General features: G+C 48.1%; 1 protein-coding gene across 2 annotated transcripts; it reads left to right on the plus strand.

Annotated features, from left to right (window-relative positions):
* The first annotated feature begins 6,829 nt into the window (after positions 1-6,829).
* LOC131576194 (uncharacterized) lies at positions 6,830-9,093 on the plus strand. Of its 2 annotated transcripts, none has more exons than XM_058832603.1 (2): positions 6,830-7,805; positions 8,273-9,093. In XM_058832603.1, the coding sequence occupies exons 1-2, from the start codon at positions 7,520-7,522 to the stop codon at positions 8,770-8,772; spliced, it is 786 nt and encodes a 261-aa protein (XP_058688586.1). In that variant the 5' UTR covers positions 6,830-7,519; the 3' UTR covers positions 8,773-9,093. The 2 variants fall into 2 exon arrangements, with proteins under 2 accessions (XP_058688586.1, XP_058688587.1); XM_058832604.1 differs by having other exon boundaries at positions 8,286-9,093.
* The last annotated feature ends 9,494 nt before the right edge of the window (positions 9,094-18,587 follow it).

Genomic DNA, 18,587 nt, shown 5'->3' on the forward strand with positions numbered 1-18,587 from the left:
CTTGTGTCAGTGTTATCTTCCTGCTCCATGCCTGGAGCCCTCAACAGGGCTTTGTCTTTGCATTCCCTTTGCCTCTGAGGAGAAACAAGCCCTCAATAAATGCATCTCTGAATGTGCCTCCTCTGAAAGGAAATCAATATTTTCCATCCAGCCTCTGGTGGGACAGGATGTTGAACAGCAATCAGTGCCTTCATCCCCCTGCAAGGGCCCGGAGCCAGGGGAACTCCAAGACCACAGGGATTTCCAGGTCACATCAGCACAGGATAGGAGAGTCCCCCCGTGCATCAGAGGGGACTTCTGACCACGACAGCAAGGAATCAGTACTGGCCACAACCTGCTATGACTCTGGTTTAAAAAAAAAACCTTCTTCTATCTGCTGATGGCATGTTAAAGGACTGTTTGATTTTTTATGACTGCATGTAAAACATGACCCAGCTGGGACCCCAAGTGCTTTTCTCCACCATGAGTGGCTGTCCTATAAATCTCATCAAAGCCACCTGTCACCAGACACTACCCCAGGGACTGAGTTGTCCATTCAGCCCATTGCATGTGCAGCACAGCTCTGCTTCTAATGTATGGGGAAGTTGAAACTGGATGATCTTTATGGTCCCTCCCAACCCAAACCACCCTGTGACTCTGTGATTTACATCCTGAGAGGAGTCACAACCAACAGCACCATTCAGATGGTGAATAACCATTACCCCAAAGGATATAAAGAGAAAAATATTTTGCAATATGCTGTAAGTTTTTTCCTTAAATATTCATTCTGTTCCTTCTCTTGTTTTAGATTTCTTGATGCCTTCCTTGTCCCACTCATCCAGAAGAGATAGAAATAAGCAGGGTTGTACTTTCACATCCAAAGAAGGTCCATGCCTCCTTTTCTCCTAGGTGGTAAAAGTGCTGCTCCATAACTGACTGTGCCATTGTGGTGTTTTACAGGGTAATGGAGTCCACTCATCTTTCCAAGGATTTTTATTGTTCTTGTTGATGATTTTTCCTTGTGAGTCACGCAGTTATTGGCTTGATTCTCTGGGTCAAGTGCTTGTCTGGAAACCATGGGGTTCATCAGACTGCAAGCAACTCATATTTGCTCTTGTGATGTCCAGGAGTTAAAAATCATGAGCTAAACCTTCAAAACCCAAGCTGAGGCATCCTCCAGGCCCAATGTCCACATATAGTCATATTTTTTTCAGATTTTTAACCAACTATAGGTTTAGGTTTGTAGGAACTATAAACTCCAAGGATAGTCAGGGGTGCATCACCTATGCCTTGACTATCTTAAGGAGCGTGTTTGGTGCTGTAGGTGGGTCTATGAAGAGGACCTTGCCAAAGATCACCCAGACTTTCCAAATTGTGGTGTTTTGTGCACATGGAGTGAACTACACGTAGCCCTCGTGAAAAAGTCCATCAAATAACCAGCACATCCTTCTCCTCAGCCTCCAGTGCCCACAGACGACAATGGCGTTACCAAAGGACTTCCAGCAGGCAGTGAGTTCTGATTAAAGTGGTGGTTATTTATAATAAACGGAGCACTCAGATGGAAAAGTCCAGTTAACTCTCCTAATTGTGCCCTGGAGTGGCTGTGTGCTCAGGGACACCCTCCCCTCACTGTTGTACCACAGCACTGTACATCCTCTTCCAAAATCATGATGAAGTGACTTTGGTTTTGCTTTGAGGCAAGGGTTTTGTTGTTCAAGAAGAAAGCAAGACTCTGGCCTCTTCCCATACCCCTTCCATTTTTTGGTTGTTTGTTTTCTTGTTTTGTTTTTTGGTTTTTTTTATTTGAATGGAAGGCTGGAATTGCTTTTCTATGCACAAAATGAGGATGCTGGTGGAAAGCTTTGCAGAGATGGTACATTTTATGTGCAAGCAGTCCCTCAAAAACTCAGGCCAAGGTGCTTATTTACTTATCCCTCAAGGGCTCAGCAGCAGGAGGTGGTAGCTGGGATGGAAATTACCTGCCAGTGAAGGAGCACTTGGAGGATGCCACAGCTAAAGCTGAAGAAAACCCACACACCACCATGTGATGCTTTCACCCTGGGGATTCTGTGGGTTTTATTCAAAGTCTAATGTGTTTCCTGAGTGGAGACACAGCTGCATTGCTGTAATATTAGGCTTCTTCAAAACTGAGACCTACACACACAAGGATCTCACCTTCCCATGAAAACACTCTAACCCAGACACTCCTCACCACTTAGGGCAGCTCAGAAGACAGAAGTGAAGTGTTGTAACTCGAACTCATCTCTAATTATCTGGAATTTGTTCACACTAAATCAAACAGAGTGAAATGTCCTACAAGCATAGTCCATAATTCATGACTCTGTTGATTTCTCTCCTAGGCTACAGTGACATCAGTAAATAACAAAAGACTGTGTCCTGTCAAAAAAATCAAGGGGGATATTTCTGAGGAACTGGGAAAATGCTCTCCAAGGGACATGAAAAGTGCAGCAGCCTGCCATCACCCTGTGAGAAAAATAGAGTGAAAGCACATGAGATTTAACTCATTAAAAATGTGGGTTTGATGCAGATTTTTGTTTTTATATTGTAGCATCTGGAGTTTCCAATGAGTGTGACCACATCCTCTTTGGATTCAGCAAGCCTTTAAGAGTGAACCACAAAGGAAGCACAGAAATTACTTATTTAGGGACAAAGAAAAGCTTTTGTTTTCTGTTATTTTACACAATGCCATTCTGACAGAACCCTGCTTATTCTGGGACCTGTGTTATGGAAGCAGATCCTCCTTGTTCCAAGGGACATATCCCAGTCTTCCATCTTTAGGACATATTCCATTCCCCTGCCTTTAAGACAAGATAATAATATTTCCCTAACACAATAATATTGTGTTTTTATACTTCCACAGCATCTGAATAATGTGGCAGAACAAGAAGACCAGACCTCACCTGCTTTTTTTTCTCTTCAAGCTAGTGACAGACCATATCAGGGCATCCTTGATTTTCCATCTCTCAGCCTCCAGCAGCACCTGTCAGCAGCCCATCTGTTGGAGAGAAAACCCATTTGGCTCTGCTCTGTAGTTATTTAAGGAGAAGGATGACAAATGCTTACATCATTCAGGAGCCTGAGTCCTGGGGGAAACCATCAGGTTTTGATTTTCAAAACACACCAAACTTGAGCATTGCCTGGTGGCACAAAGCTGGTGGGATAGGAATGTGCTCTCATGTTGCCACGGCCGTGTTTTTCCCCACAGCTTCTCTTCCCACGTTCCGTGTTCAGCAGTGCCCCGTAGGGACAGTGGCCCTTGGAAGTGGCCTCTCCCCTCGAGACAGGGGTGGAGATGAACACCAAAGTCTTTGGGCCAGACAGTCAAGAGGAAGCATCACCAGCAGGATCAGCAGCTTTTTTCCTAGAGGATGATGAATCAAAGCCAGCCAGCTCCTGGCTGCTGCCCTGGTGTCCAGTCCAGGAAAAGAGAATTGGTGGCGGTTGGGTTGGGCCATGAATGTGGGAGGATCTCTGAAGGAGGGAGAGCCTTGAAAGCAGGAAAGTGAAGCTCAGAGGGATGTGCTGAACTCACTCTAGACTGGGTGGGGCAGAAAACCAAAACGTGAATCAGCTCCCGAGCCCTGGAAAGAGGCTGGTCTTGGCCATTTGGAATTGGCTGCCACCGACTCTTCTCATTGCCAGTCTGTCTAGCACAAGCTGGACAGGATGTGCCTGGCAAAGGGCCTGCTGAAGGGGATGAAATCACCGTTCTGAGGCTGTCTGAAACTTCCTACACCCCTTTCTGGAGTGGGAGGACCATTGATCATTTCTCAGGTGTCTCCCCATCTCCCAGCTATCCACCCTCCTGGGAAGGGTAGGGCAGCTGAAGTGTGTGCTTGGTTAGTAAAGGAAGATGGACCATTGTACTGATAGCTGCTTTTCCCCTGAAAGATAGAAGAGTATAAAGGGCTGGAGCAATGAACCACAGCTCAGGAGAACCAAAACCACCATGGGCTTCTGTGGCTCTGTGGGAAGCAGGAAGGATGAATCAGGAAGCAGGACAACCTGCTCAATCATGGGATGGGGAGACACCAGATGGAGATAGACCAGTGGAGAGGTGGTCTGGAGGGACAGAGAGCTGAATCCATGAAAGCCAGGAAGCTCTGCCTGGCCCCCAGTGGGAACCTGGAGAACATCAAGGAACAAGATCTTCCTGCAAATCCTGTCCTATTTCTCCACAGGGGTTGACCTGGGCCCTTTGCTCAGACCTACCAGCTCAGCCTCATTTTTCTTTGTGTAGGTGAGTTGAGTTACTCAGGAGTCCAGAATGTGGGATGTTCTTCCAGTGAGTTTCGTAGGAAGGAGCTCAAGCCAGGGCAGTCCTGCCCTGATTATGAGCAGAGAGCTTGTAGGTTACAAAGAGTGGGGAAATGCGGCCACAGGTCAGGAAAGGTTGGATGAGTATCCAGCAGAAAAAGGCACACTCAAGACAGTTTGCATGAAATGCCAGAGTTATTTTGAGATTTGGAGCACAGGGAGCGGAAAGATGGGTAAAGAATTTGGGGAAGATGAGCTTGGGCCAGCTGCAGAGCATCCCAGCAGGGAGGTTAGAGGAGCAGCAGAGAGATCTTATGGTAGGTAATCTTTCAAACAGTGCAAAGTCTTTAGAAACAATAAAACAGTCACTTTATATCAGGTTAAGTATCTGGTTCTTGTAGCCCTGATGTTTACATCTGGCCCTAAAACTCAAATTACTGCACTGTCTGATGTTGATGGCTTTAGGTGTCTTGAAAATCTCACATATCTTCTACAGTATAATTGGTCTAAAACATGTTTTCCTTGTTTTTCTGGTGCCAGGGCCAGTCAGTGGTCCAAGTTTTGTAACCTGCTTGTTTACACTGCTTCAAGCAAACCCAGAGTCAAGCCTCTGGATGTTGTGGTGCCACATTCTTCCTTCAGTCTTTTTTTTTCTCTGCCTTTTCCACCCCATCCCTGACAGGGGAAGCACTGTTCTTTCCGTGCTCCTTGGTTCTGTGTTCAAAGCAGTTACAGAAAAAGTGACAATTAGGAAAGAAAGAACCTTCAGTATCTGCTTTGGCAGGCACAACACATCCCACTGCTGAGCTGCAGCAAGGCAAAGCAGCTGCCTGCTTGGGTCAGATGGAGATTTTAGTGCCTTGTATTGTGGGATCTCCCCAGAGAGCCTGGTGCTCTGCCATGCTGCAGAGGCAGTGAAAAGCCAATATTAAAGTCAAGCAATGCACATTTATAGCAGTCCTGCACGGAGCAGGGAGCTGAACTTGTTGATCTTGGTTATTTTTCACTTTTTATTTTTCACAGTTTTAGGGTGGTGAGGCCCTGACACAGGGTGCCCAGAGAAGCTGTGGCTGCCCCTGGATCCCTGGAAGTGTCCAAGGCCTGGCTGGACAGAACTTGGAGCACCCTGGGATAGTGGAAGGTGTCCCTGGCCATGGAAGGGAGCTGGAACACAAAGGTCTTTGAGGTCCTTCCAACCTAAACTATTCTATGATCCTTCTGGGACCCTTCCAACCAGAGATACTCTATGATTTCAGGATGCCAAACTGCAATTCAGAAAACAATAGTGATTAGAAGCAAACAAGAAGGTTAGATAAGTTAATATTTGGGTGATCAAGTAACCTGGGGCAGGGTAACAGACATCAACTTTGTCTTTCCCACATTAGTGTGCTCTACCAAAGTGATGTAAAGGTTGCTAAGCAATGTCAGTGGTTTCCCCCCAAACTGAAGGAGGATAACAGAAGCAAACGAGTTCACTGCAGTAGAACTGAACTTATATAAAATCTAAATATATATATATATATATAATCATTGCTATTGAAAATTTCTGTTTCTTAAAGCATTCCAGGCAGCTGAAAAACCTAATGAAAGCCCAGATCCTTATTTCATGTCATTTAAAGTCTTCTGGATCAGCCAACGTGGACCTGCAACCTCTTCTCCAGGTCTTACCTGGCCCTGGCTCACTGTCCAAGGCTGTTGATAAATGCTGCATGAAGCCCCATTTTCCTTCCTTTTTCATTCCAGGGAAAATGAACCAAAATCTCCACCCCAAATGACAAAAAAGAAAATCTTATCGAAGCATGACTTTATGAAGGGCAAGACAGACAAAGAGAGTGGGAAGAAAGAGAAGATAATTTCCTAAACCATTAAACAAGCCTCATTTTCCCACAGCATCGCTTCTCCCTCCTTATTTTTATGAGGCAGCAACCAGCCCCTTCCTGTCAACACATCACCTTTGTGTTTTGTGGGTGAGCAGGGGAGGGTTCTGGGTCTGAAGGTCCCGCTGGAACTCTCTGCTAGTCCCTTCTGTCCCTGCTGGTCGCCTCTCTCATTTCCTCAAGACACTCTCTGGTACCTTCACAGCACCACAAGTCTGGATAGGACCTAAAAGCAGCATTTTCATGCCACGAAAGGGAGAATCTCCCAAAAAGGCTTTTAGGACTATGGTAGAGTGACCAAAGAAGTCTGGAAGTGACACAACAAACAGTACATGCCAGAGGACAAGAGATAAGGACTTGGAATTGTCCTGTTATGTCTCACAAGGACACAAAAAGGAGACTGAGGTGGACAGCAGAAAACTCCCAGTAGGACAGGAACCATCAGCACGTACTGGAGGTTTCACCTGCCTCCTCCAGGTGAGGACCAGGAAACGCTGGAGACATGGAATAATGTGGAGCTGGTGCTGCCAGCTCCCTGCAGCTCATCCGTGCAGTTCATCCCTCCAGATTTCCTAGTATTTATTCTCCTGTTCTGGGAAGAGTCGAGAGCTGCAAGAGGCCCAACTCACAGGGATGTTTAGAGAAAGGAAAGACCATTGTGTGAAAGACTTTGGTATTTCAGGGTTTGTTTTCCTTCTGACACAGAACAAAACACCACCATGTCAAAACCCTCTGCAGGGCAAAACAGAACAACAACAAAAAACCAAACCAAAGCAAACAAACCAAAAAATATCAAGCAGCAGCATTTTGGACATGGTCTGTGGAAGTGTTTCTCTTCACTTTTGGGCTTTTCAGTCTCACAATCTACTCTTGGTAGCTATTTCAGGAAAATTTTTTAAAAGGGGGAAAAAGAAAGAAGTAAAGGAAAATAAAAGCCACACCAAAGCAGAGATGAGAAGCCTTTCCTGAGCCAGGATCTGACCCTGCCTCGGGTTTTCTCTGCAGTGGCACCAGGATCAAAGCATCTCCCCTCTTTTTACCCTAGGTGGGATGCAGAGCTGCAAAGGAGCCTCCAAGTTTTAAGCAGGAAAACTTGGGAACCACCTGTGTGACATCAACAGAGCTGTTTTTCACCAGCTTTCCTTGAGCAGAAGGACCAAGCAGTCCAGAAATTTTAGAAAGGTGCGACATAAGGGTTGGCTCCCAGCAACAGAACCGGGGGAAAGCCACTGTTCGGGGCGGTGTTTTGGGTCAAATTCACTCCGAGGGCTCCAAGCCCAGCCTCCTCGCTGGCCCTGGGTGGGTTGGTGTCGCTGCTGACGCTTTCAGGCCCTGTTTCGGGGCTGTTCTGTGGGTGGCTGGGTGAGTTTCCCGGTGCGGTGCCGATGCGTTCCCCGGCGGCAGAGAGCAGCTCGCCACCGGCTCTCTCCCCGCGCTTGGCAGCGCGCCCGGCCGCCTTTCACTGCCGCCTTTTCATTCGCCTTAATTCACTGCGTTTCCTTTCTTGCTCCTTGCGAGGAACAGAGGGAGAGCTTGTTCCAGCAGACGGGCCCCATCCGCCCCACCCGGCTCCGCTGGAGCGAGGGCTGGAAAAGCGGGATGCGGGCGAAGGGGATCTCCCACCCCTGCGGGGCCCCCGCGCCGCCTGCGCGCCGCTTCCCAGCAAATACGGTAAGCGCTCAGCCTAAAAATGTAAGTCTGATCTCATGACACAGGGTGGCCCTGCATTCCTCACCTCTGACATAACCCGCTGGGAGTGTGCTCCGCACAAAAACACAAACAAGATGTCCTGGCGGGCTGGCGGCGGGGGCCGGGCCGCTGGCAGATGTTCCGCAGAGCCCCCCGGGTGCTACAGCTCCGGCACAGGCTGTACCCGGGCGGGGAGGGCACGGCCACGGCCCGGGCTGCCAGCACAGAGCCGGCCGCTGGTGGCTGGATGGGAGCCCAGCCTCTCCCCCGGCCCAAGGGAAGGGACCGTGCTGTGGTTCTGTATCAGGGAGGCAGCTGGATCTCTTCCCAAAACCTCCCCTGGGATTTTGCTTGGCCCATGCCCGAGGGCATTCGTAAGGACTTTGCGGTGCTTTTGCAGGAGGCTGGTGGTTGTTATTTTTTTGCCTTGTTTTTTGTTTCTTTCCGAGTGTCCCTGGGCAGGCTCCGCTCTGGCTCTGCCACGGCCACGATCTTCTGTGTCCGTGAGCTTCCCGGTCCCGCAGCAGCTCCGCAGCGATTCCCAGGCCCGGCAAGCTCCGTGTCGTGCCCCACAGAGCTCGGCACCCGAAGCCCCGGCTGCGGTGGGGCTCTGATTCCTCCCTGCGAGCAGACACAGCCTGGGATGGGATGCTTTGCCAAGGATCACGTGGAGAATCCCAGTCCCGCTGCCGAAAACACGAGGCTGACTTTCCTCCCAGCCAAACCCTCCTTCAAAGCACAGCCTTGTCTAGGGCAGGAACAGACCCTGCTCTCCCCTCTAGCCCGGCCACACCGCACCACTTGTTTACTTTCTTCTGCAAATGCCCTAAACCTTGACATCGACCTATTTTCCCTTCTGTTACGCAAAGCTCCTTTCCTAGAAAGAGGCTTTGTGAGGCTCGGTCCAACCAGCCCAGCTCTCCTCCATGTGTGTAAAAGCAGACTGTAAGAGCCTGGCAGGTTCAGCTCAGCTCCAGCACATCCAAAACCCACACAGGGATGAGTCAGGAGGCTCGGGCAGATGTTACCTGAAACCATCCTGCGAGACAGCCGGCCCCGTTTGCGGGAAATCAGATAAGCAGTAAGGCAGCCTTCAAGTCCACTCCTCAAACTTTGCTTTTTATTAGTGCTTTTCATCCATCTCCTCCTTCTCCAGCATTCAACAAAGCTGGGAGACAGGGTTTTTTCCAGACATTTTTGTTTCTCTCCTTACCTTTCACTGGCATGGAAAACGTCTGATTTTTTTTTTTTTCTTTTTAATTTCACATTTTCAAAAAGAAAATTAAAAAAAAATTCTCCTCCTTCTTCCACAATACTTCTAATTTTTCAAGATTGCTATTCTTCTGGCAGAGGATGCTTTGCAAGAGAACACAAGACAAATAGTGGTAATGAGAAACAATAGTAACAAGAGAACAAAAAATGTTTCAAATTTGCTCCTTCAGAGCACACAACGCTAGATCCCAGAACGGAAGAGAGCCTTTCCTCATGGGTCCAAGGCTCTTTTCAGACACTCCTTTATCCTGGGCCTCTGATCCTTTCTTTTTTCTCAAGGAGGTGCTCTGGCCATGCTCAAGTTGTTGGCAGCGTGGAGTTGTCCCCTCCTTCCCTCACTGGTGATCACAAACAGCTCCTTCCACAATTCCTTGTACATCTCTAATCCACAACCCAGCTTTTTAAGCTAACACAAAGTCAAGGATGGTTTATTTTAACCTGCCAGGCTGTAACCTGGAGCTAGAGATACAAACTCAGCCTAACAGTTTCCTTTGGCCAGCTAAGAGCACAGGTTAGAGATTAATCCAACTGCAGCAGATGGTCTGGGCTGGACGCTTGCTGCTTCCCACAGCTGCTCTTTCCTGTCCCCTCAGTACCTGCAGCCTGGCTTGGCTTCTATCCTGCTCTTGCCTGGGCAGGGACAGGCTGCTTTACACAAAAACAAAAGCAGAATTTGAAGCCTGATGTGCTGGAGGCAGGGCCTGGCTGTGAGTGGCTCACAGCACCAACACCCACACGTGAACACTCGTGTTTTCCATCACTTGGAACCATCAGACTTCAAATCACTGCCAGTGACTCCTTGTGCCTCCATCACCTTGTCCATGCAGGACAAGGATGATGGGGAGGGCTCAGTTTATGCCAGAGAATTCTGCTGTGGGTCTTATCCCTTGTTCAAAGCAGTTTGAGATGATGCAGTGAGTGCAGGTACTGGGGTAAGTAACAGACCCCCTGCTCCTTGGGAAGCCACTCATTAAAGGAGTGAGTAATCCCACACATGACCTGGCCTTCCCTGGTTGTAAGAGTTGAGGTTGAACCCTTGGATGGGTTCTTGTGTCCCAGAAGTAGTAAATTTCCCTTTCTCTCTCCCCCTCTCCCTCCCCTCTATACCTGGCTGTCTTTTGGCACAAACCTTGTTGGTTTCAACTCTTTGGGAATGTAAACAAAGCTGGAAATTATCCCTTGGTTCACAGTGAACAGGAAGTGGCAGAGAAACTGTCTGATCACATCTGCCTGTTTTCCTGCCAGAAATGCCAGGGACTACTTAATCCCAAGGTGCTGATGAATACTTTGGGTATGTTACCCATAACAGTCTATGCCAAGCCCCAATTTTCCATGATTTTAGACCAAGAGGAGGCAACTATAAAGTCAGCAGGAGTAAAATTTTTATTCACCTGGAGAGAAAATGATTCACATAATTTTAATTCACCTGGAGAGGTTTAGGTCAGGTGAGGAGGAGGTGGACATTCTTTCCCACTGAGACCTGATAGGACATCTCTGGCCACACAGGAGCCATGAGGAAAGCTTTCCCTGCTCTGAGGATACTTAAGGGAACAGTGGATATAAATGCACTGAGAGGCTGTACAGACCCCCCCTTTCCACCTCTGAGATTAAAGAAAGCAATGGAATTAAAGGAAACAATGGTTTTATTGGTAATTTTGAAAAGCATCACATGGGACTTTTCCCATCTAAGGGCAAAACTTGCATAGGGTCACCAGGGTGTTGTGACTTCCCAAAAGCTCCTGCCTGGCTGAGCAGAGCTGTCCTGCTCATCTCCTCCAGCCCCTGGCCAAGACAAGGGTCTCACACATGACTGGAAAAAGTTTAACAACCTTTCAGAAGGGGGCAGCCTACAAGATGGGTTTGGAGAAATTTTGTTTACTTATTCCAGCTGACTCCTTTGGGGCGAGATGAGCTGTGCTCTAAAAGGGTCATTCCTGGCTGGAAATGTAGCACAAGGAGATTTACCCAGGGGCTGCAGCTGTGACCCAGTGGAGCAACAGACAGCCCTCAGCATCAGCCACTCTTGACTGTGCCAGGGATCAGGAGGATGCAATAGGATCCTGTTTTGACTTATTTTTTAGGAAACCAGGTGTCCTGCTTGGAATCTAGTGGCAGGACAAAAAGCTTCTTTCAGTACCCACCAGTCTTCCTCCCTGAAATTCTTTCCTGAAAAAAACCCATGATCTCTTTGACAACTACATAAGCCCTGCCTGGAAACCCCATGGAATAAAGGGTCCTTGGCTGGAGCTGTTCTTTGAGCTTTGATCACCCTGCAAAAATTATCCCAGATCTGCTGGCAAATTTTGAAGGTGACACTAGGCTGAGGTGATCTGAAATACAAGTGGCCTTCCAAGGAATGTTAGCCACTCACTCTATTTTATTTTTTGCCTGCTTTTAAATGCACATTGAATGCAAACAAGTCAGGAGTTGGCAGCTGGGCTGATTCTTGTGCTTGCTTACACAAGCATTATTGGGCACCTGGGATTTCCAGAGGCACAACGTTTATTAGGGGTGCTAACAATGTGCTGCAGCAGGGGCTGGGGTTTTGTAGCAGATGTGCTGTGTTTTGGTACTTTGGCCCATAATGATGAGCAGTCAGTCCCAGCATCCCACTGAGACAGAAGCTAAAAGTTGAATGCTATGAACAGAGCAGGGCTGGGATGTTGGCAGGCACCTTTCCCAAGGAGGCAGCACTAATATATTTTCATTTGTTTTCTCCATTTTAAAACTGAAAACCTTGGAATCAGCAAGTAAGGGAATGCCAATGTTAGGATTAAAAATAAAAATAAACTAAAATTGAAACAAAAAATAAACAAAAAACAAGAAAAAGTCTTCTGAGCATCCAGGCAACCAGAGGGAAATAAACTTTGTCCCAGAGTTATTATCTTGCTGTAATTCCACACAGCAACAGGATAAATGGCCTATTCCTGGAAGTGCTCTTTCCATGGTTGTGTCTACAGGCTTGGATTTAAGGTCAGATTACCTGATTTAACAAATTGAAGAGTGTCAGCTGATCCCAGTAACCAACCAAGTGCATGCTGTGCCTCCCAACCTTCTACCTCAGTGTCTGAAACCGTCTCTCCTAAACCAGCAGTTCTCAAACCTCAGTGTCTGGGCTGTGATTCAGCAGCATAAGGAACATCCCAAAATACAACCCCTAAAGTATTCAGGCATCAGCTAAAACCCATACACGGTCCCTATACTTGAAAATTCTTTTTTTTTGAGGCTTTCAACCTTTTAAAGCCTGAAATTGCCTTTCACATTCACTTTTAACTAAAGGATGTGAGAAAGCACAGCCCTGTGTGTAGTCACTGCTGGACAGAAAAGCCCCATTGCTGCTTCCTCCATCAGGCAGGAAGGACCTTCAGGCTGATGCTGGAAGGTCACATTTCATTGCTATCTTGTTTTCCATGGAACTGCAGCCAAAGCTGAGGCTCCAGCCCCTCTGGGCTCACTTAGGGGATGTCACTGACTTGCTGCCATGCCTTGGTTTCCCTGATGAGAAGTTGGTCAGCAAACTACTGATCCTCGTTCCCCTGGTGTGTCTGGAAACCTGCTCAGCTTCCCTCCAGATCCAGCACAGCATCATGAGCCCAGGAGCAAAACAGTGGCCCTGCCAAAGTCTGCAATTTTTAATTCTTCACTCTGATTTCCTCTTTCTGAACCCAAATGTGCCCATGGTTGGGTTTTCTCTTCCCTGAGTCTCCCAGAGCCATAGGCATGCAGCAGTGAGAGTGGGATTTAATGAGGTTTGTGCTGTTGGTTGATCCAGGGAAGGACTGATGTGGATAGCAAGGCAATTCCCAAAATCTGCAAGGAGAATTGCATGGGCAGCATCATTGTGTTCAAACAGTAATTCAGTTTCTAGTAACTCTATAGAGTTACACAACCCCAGCCTTTGGAAGATGTGTGACGTGAAGGAGGAGGCCTGGAACCAGTGACCCTGAGATCCTCAGCTGGATCGTGCCAGATGCAACAGGAGGTTGGAAAACCTCAGGAATTCACTTGGACCACATTCAACTCCCTTCCTGTGCAGTCTGACAAAGCCTTAAACATCAGCAGGGCTGGGGACAGGTACAGGCACTGTCATTGCGAGCAGGGATGGACCTGGTGTGCTCTGCAGCCTTCAAACAACTCTGAGGTGGTGCTTTTATTTCTCCCCCACTGATGAGGTGCAGAACTCAGAGCCTGGCAGCCCTGGAAATGGAAAGTTCCTGATGTAAGCAGGGTTTTCATGATAGCAGTGGGCACTGAGTCTGTAACAAGCTCTGTGGCTGGCAGCTTGAGGAGAGCCCTTGGTGTTCCAGTGCTGTGTCCCCTCACAGTGGCCAGTTCTCCCTGATGTTTGCAGCTGGAAAACTGCAAAGAAAAAAGCCCATAGTGCCTCATTTGCTGCAAAATACAGCAATTAAGGAGCAGGAACACTCCTGAATGAAGTGCTACAGAGATGTGATGCTGTTTGTTCTCTCTGGAGCTGAGCCCAGGGCTGATGACTGAAACCTGTTGAATCCCACACCTCCAAAGCCAGAGCCTGGTCTGTGCTCATGTGCCCTATCTTGGGGTGAGAGCTTTCCTGGAGCCACCAAAAGATGCCAAACCCTTTCTTCTGTAATCTGTCCTGCCTGCCAGGATGCCAAAAGCCACGCCAGACCTGGAGCCTGGGCCAAAAGTGCTATGTAGACATGCCCAGAGAAGAGAGCTGGCACAAGGGGCTGTGTAAAGTGAGATATGTGAAGCTGCAGGCAAATAGTTTGGTAATCACAAGGGCAGGTTTAGCTTGGCATGTCTGCTCATTGAGAAAGAAGGAGGCAAAACAGCTTGGGAAAGGTTTGGAGCCTGGTTTGGTGGGAGCTCAGGAAAGCTTCAAGGGGTTAAACATCCTCTGAGGAAAGTTGAGGTGAAGGACTCAGTGATATCCCTGTGAGGCCACACTCTAACAAAAGAGGGTTTTCTCAGTGGGGAAAAAAATGCCCAAATTTCTGATAATGAATCCCATCCCATGGTGTGGGAGGAGTGTGTACCTTGCTTAGCACATGTGCAGGGGGATTCATTCCCTGCGTGGCTGTCACTGGTGCTCAGGGCCAGCCAGCCCCCAGTGAACTCAGTGAGCATTTCTGATCAAAACCTTCCCAAGCTGATCTATTTTCAGCCCAACCCACTCAATACCTTGATTGCCACACAGCTCTTTTAGCTGCTCTTAGGTAAACAGGCTGTCGCTCCTTGGCATTTTGCCTTGCTAAGCCCAAAAATACAAGTGGCACAGAAAATTAGAGAAGCTGCTCTCCCTCTCCGGGAAAAATGATGCTATTTCTGAAATAAACTGGTTTTAATACACCTCACTGGCCATGCAGGGATAAATATGCATAAATACACTTGAACTGAAGGTTCAGCTGTTGACATCTCAGTGTGGAGACTGAGACAGAGAGAATTATGTGTCTCACAGGAGATTGAAGCACTGCACAGGACACTTTTTACACATCCTCCCTCAGCCAGCATCCCTGGGGCTGAGCCACAGGCTTGAACAGATCGAAATCAGAGCTCCATCCACGGCAGATCTTATTTTTGAGGAATGGCAGGAACACTGGCCAGAGCTGGAAATTGTGTTTTCAGTTTCCCCTTAGTAAGTAAACACAAAGAAGTCAACAACAGATGGAGCATCACATGGAATTACACAGGTCAGCACAGACTGCAGAGAACCCCTGAGTCTGAAAAAGGAATAATTTGGAGGGGGGGAGCAGCTGGGAGATTTTTCTGAGAGATTGAGAAAGACAGCAAAAAATACTGGTGTGAGCAATCAGCAAGCAGCAGCTGAAAACCCAGGGCTTGTGGAAGGAGACAAAGATGGGCAGGCAACAGGGCAAGCTGACAGCTCCTGGGTAGGACAGGTTTGGGGGTCTTTTATTTGGCTGGAGACTAGAGAATGCAAGCAAAAAGGTGTTGAACTGATGACAAAATGAGCAGGACTAAAGCAGGCAAAAAGCAGAACAAAACTGGATTTTGTGTAATGAGCAGATCGAAGCTCTGCCAGACAGAGGAGAGATTTCCAGCAGTTCATAGAGTGCTGTGGGGAGTCTGGGGTGAGGCATGAGGGATTCAGGTGAGTGGAGTGCTGCAGTAATGGGCTGCAGTGTGGAGGAAGATGAAAGGGAGGAAAGGGAGCAGAGGACACCTATTAATAAAAAAATACCAATTTCTTTTAAGATTTATTGATACCTCAGAGCCTGAAAGTCTCCCATGTCTTCGCATCTTTGTGCTAACATTACCCAAGAGTGGGCAGTGGGGGGGATTTGTGATGAGCCTTTGAGCTCAAGTGGGAAAGAGCTCTCGAAGTTAATTTGTAGAAATGAAAAGAAGACTTTGGTTAACAGAGATTTCAGCCTGAGAAACCTGTGCTGCAGTAGAAAGATGGCATCAGTGTTTCTAAAAACCCAGCTGGCCATTGCTGAACATGAACTACCACACATAAAAATGCAATCACTCAGTTGGGGACCTCAGGATGGTGGCTGTGGATTAATTCAGCGCTGGAGGGAAAATTGATGGTTGCCCTGGGACCGGTGTTTGCTGGCCAGCAAACAAAGGACAGCCCCATCTGGTCATGGGGAGAGCAGTGACAGTGCAAAAGGATGAAGTGATCACAGAGCAGGTCGTGAACTCGCCCCAAAGGAGGGGCAGAAGGGATCTGTTGAGGAGCTGCAGGGCTGAGTCAATAGGAGACAGAGGTAAAGTTTATTCCTTGCAGGGTGTTAATGAAACAGGTACTGAGAAGTTCCCGTCAAAAACAATGCTGGGAAGCTGGGGACAGTGAGTCACCAAAATAATGTGATAATAAACGTGATAATAAATATTTATCACAGGGAGAGGGCTAACAAACAAAAGCTAAAATTGGGAGTGGACTTCATTACAGCTGAGGATTGCTTCCGAGGGGAGAGGATACAGGATACAGGGCTGGCTGACCTCTGGGAGAAAAATGTGATCACAGCAGAAAGCTGGCAAGCAGCTCCAAGGGAATTTGTATTCCAAAGGAGGCAGCTTTGGTAACATCGATGCTGACAAATTATTAGGGCACACTTACAGGGCAGCAGTCTCTATTCCTCACACCACACCTTGTGTGCAGCCAGCCTGGGGGGAAAGAGGCACCTTCAGGGCACTGTAACTCATCTGGTCCATTTTGGATTCCTGCTGGAAATTGGGACAGCAGGTTCCTGGTCCCCATCAGCTGCTCCATCAGGATATCAGCAGATTTAAGCAGATGAATTCAGTGCATCATGCTTTGAAATCAGTGCTGCTCGCGTGGCAAATGGAGCTGTGAACCAGAAGATGGGTTCCCAGGGGGGTAACTGGTACCTTTAATGGCTTGTGAACCTCCAGAGGTTGGGATTTTCCTGGCTCCAGCCCATGCATCCCCACTCATGCCATGGAAGGCGTGCTGAAGGCAACACCAGACAACTTTTACCTATCAGCAGCTCTCCATGCTGAGCAAATATTTGCCTTATCATGGCTTTAACATGCCCATCCCAGCTGTAGCTAAATGTCAACCACAGAATAAAGCTGTGCCACCTGGGGAAGACCCTGTGCTGCTTGTGCAGCTCCAGACTGATCAGAACATGGGGCAAAGCAACTCGGAAAGACCCTGTTTCCAAAGGTGGTGTTTGACAGGGGCATTGTGGCCTGCTGAGGATGTTTTTGGGATCCCTGGAGAATTACTGCTGTGCCTGCTGGTGGATGATGATGGCTGAGAGCACCCCCTTCTCCCCCCATTCCCAGGTTCTTTCTGATGCCGTTTTTGCTCTCTCTGGCGTTTGCAGCCAAGTTTCTCCTCCGCTGACCGCAGTTCCCCTCCGGAAGGGGCTGCTGCAGGGAGCTGCAGTTCCTCAGGCCACGGTGACATTTGCAGTGACCGGGAGGTCACTCAGGAACAAAACAAAAGCAGCGGCAGCCCTGCCGCGCTGGGCAGCCACAGAGTGCCCTGCAGAGGGGAGAGCACAAGCGGGGCATTGAAAACCTGCATTTTACCTCACACCACACTCCTACTTCACACAAAACATTTTTTAAAATCTCTGGCAAAACTTTTTTTCTATTTTTTTCCTTCCCTTTCCCTTTCCCTTTCCCTTTCCCTTTCCCTTTCCTTTCCTTTCCTTTCCTTTCCTTTCCTTTCCTTCCCTTCCCTTCCCTTCCCTTCCCTTCCCTTCCCTTCCCTTCCCTTCCCTTCCCTTCCCTTCCCTTCCCTTCCCTTCCCTTCCCTTCCCTTCCCTTCCCTTCCCTTCCCCTTCCCCTTCCCCTTCCCCTTCCCCTTCCCCTTCCCCTTCCCCTTCCCCTTCCCCTTCCCCTTCCCCTTCCCCTTCCCCTTCCCCTTCCCTTTTCCTTTCTCCTTTCCCCTTCCTCTCTGTGCTGCACTATCCATTCTGTCCAGAGAATGGAATAGAGTTGGGAATGACTCTGGAGCACAAATCTGATGAGGAGCCCCTGAGGGAGCTGTGGGGGCTCAACCTAGAGAAAAGGAAGCTCAGGGGGACCTTCTGGCTCTCCAAAATTCCCTGGCAGGAGGGTGCAGCCAGGTGGAGGTAAGGCTCTTCCCCCAAGTAACAAACAATAGGACCAGAGGAAACGGCCCCAGTTTGTGCCAAACCCTGGCACAGGCTGCCCAAGGAAGAGGTGGAGTCACCACTCCTGGAGGGTTTAAAAGACTTGGGGACAGGGTTTAGTGGTGGCCTCGGCAGTGCTGGGTTAAGGATCGGACTTGGTGGCCTTAAAGGTCTTTTCCAACCCAGTGGCTCTGTGATACTCAGGTCTGGAGGAAGATGTTCAGTGTGGACTGAATTCATTCCATTCTTCCCTTGCCACATTCCCTTCATCATCCTTAATGCAATCTTCACAAGGACCCTGGTGAGCTCAATGACTTGTGCTTCCAGCATCAGAGATTAAATGAGGCTGGAAAGGACCTCAGGAGGTCACCAAGCCAAATCTTCTGCCAAGAGCAGGAGTCGGGAATAAACAGGCACTGGTTGTTAGGCTTCTCCTCTCAGTTGGCAAGAACCAGTTTAAAAATGGTTTAAAAGTATTTTTGAGTATGCACAATGTGTTTGCAGCATCCTTTGAGTCAGAATATTGTTTGTTATTGCACTCCCTGTCCACATGTCACCTTCCCTTGCTTCCTCTTATGCTTTCTTCCTGTGCCATTCTTTGCCTTGGAAAGGACTCTTCTTTGCACCTGCTCAGCATAAGGAGAGGGGAGGAAGAAAAGCTTTGGTAGGTTTTACTATTGGTTTTTTTTTGGAAAGGTTGGTGGTGGTTGTTTTTTAAAACTTTAATGGAAAATTTCAATACTGAAACTTTCCATCCTGGTAATGGGGCTTTTGCCAGAAAACAAAAGAAAGGGGAGGGAAGCCTGAAGGAGCAGTTAAATTTAGCTTTCCAACTCCATTGCATAAAGAAACCCTGACAGCTTTTACCAAGATTTGCACTTGGAGAAAGACATTTTGTTAGTGATTTGCA

The sequence above is a fragment of the Poecile atricapillus genome, chromosome 2 (assembly GCF_030490865.1).
Source record: "Poecile atricapillus isolate bPoeAtr1 chromosome 2, bPoeAtr1.hap1, whole genome shotgun sequence".
Classification (NCBI taxonomy): Eukaryota; Metazoa; Chordata; class Aves; order Passeriformes; family Paridae; genus Poecile; species Poecile atricapillus.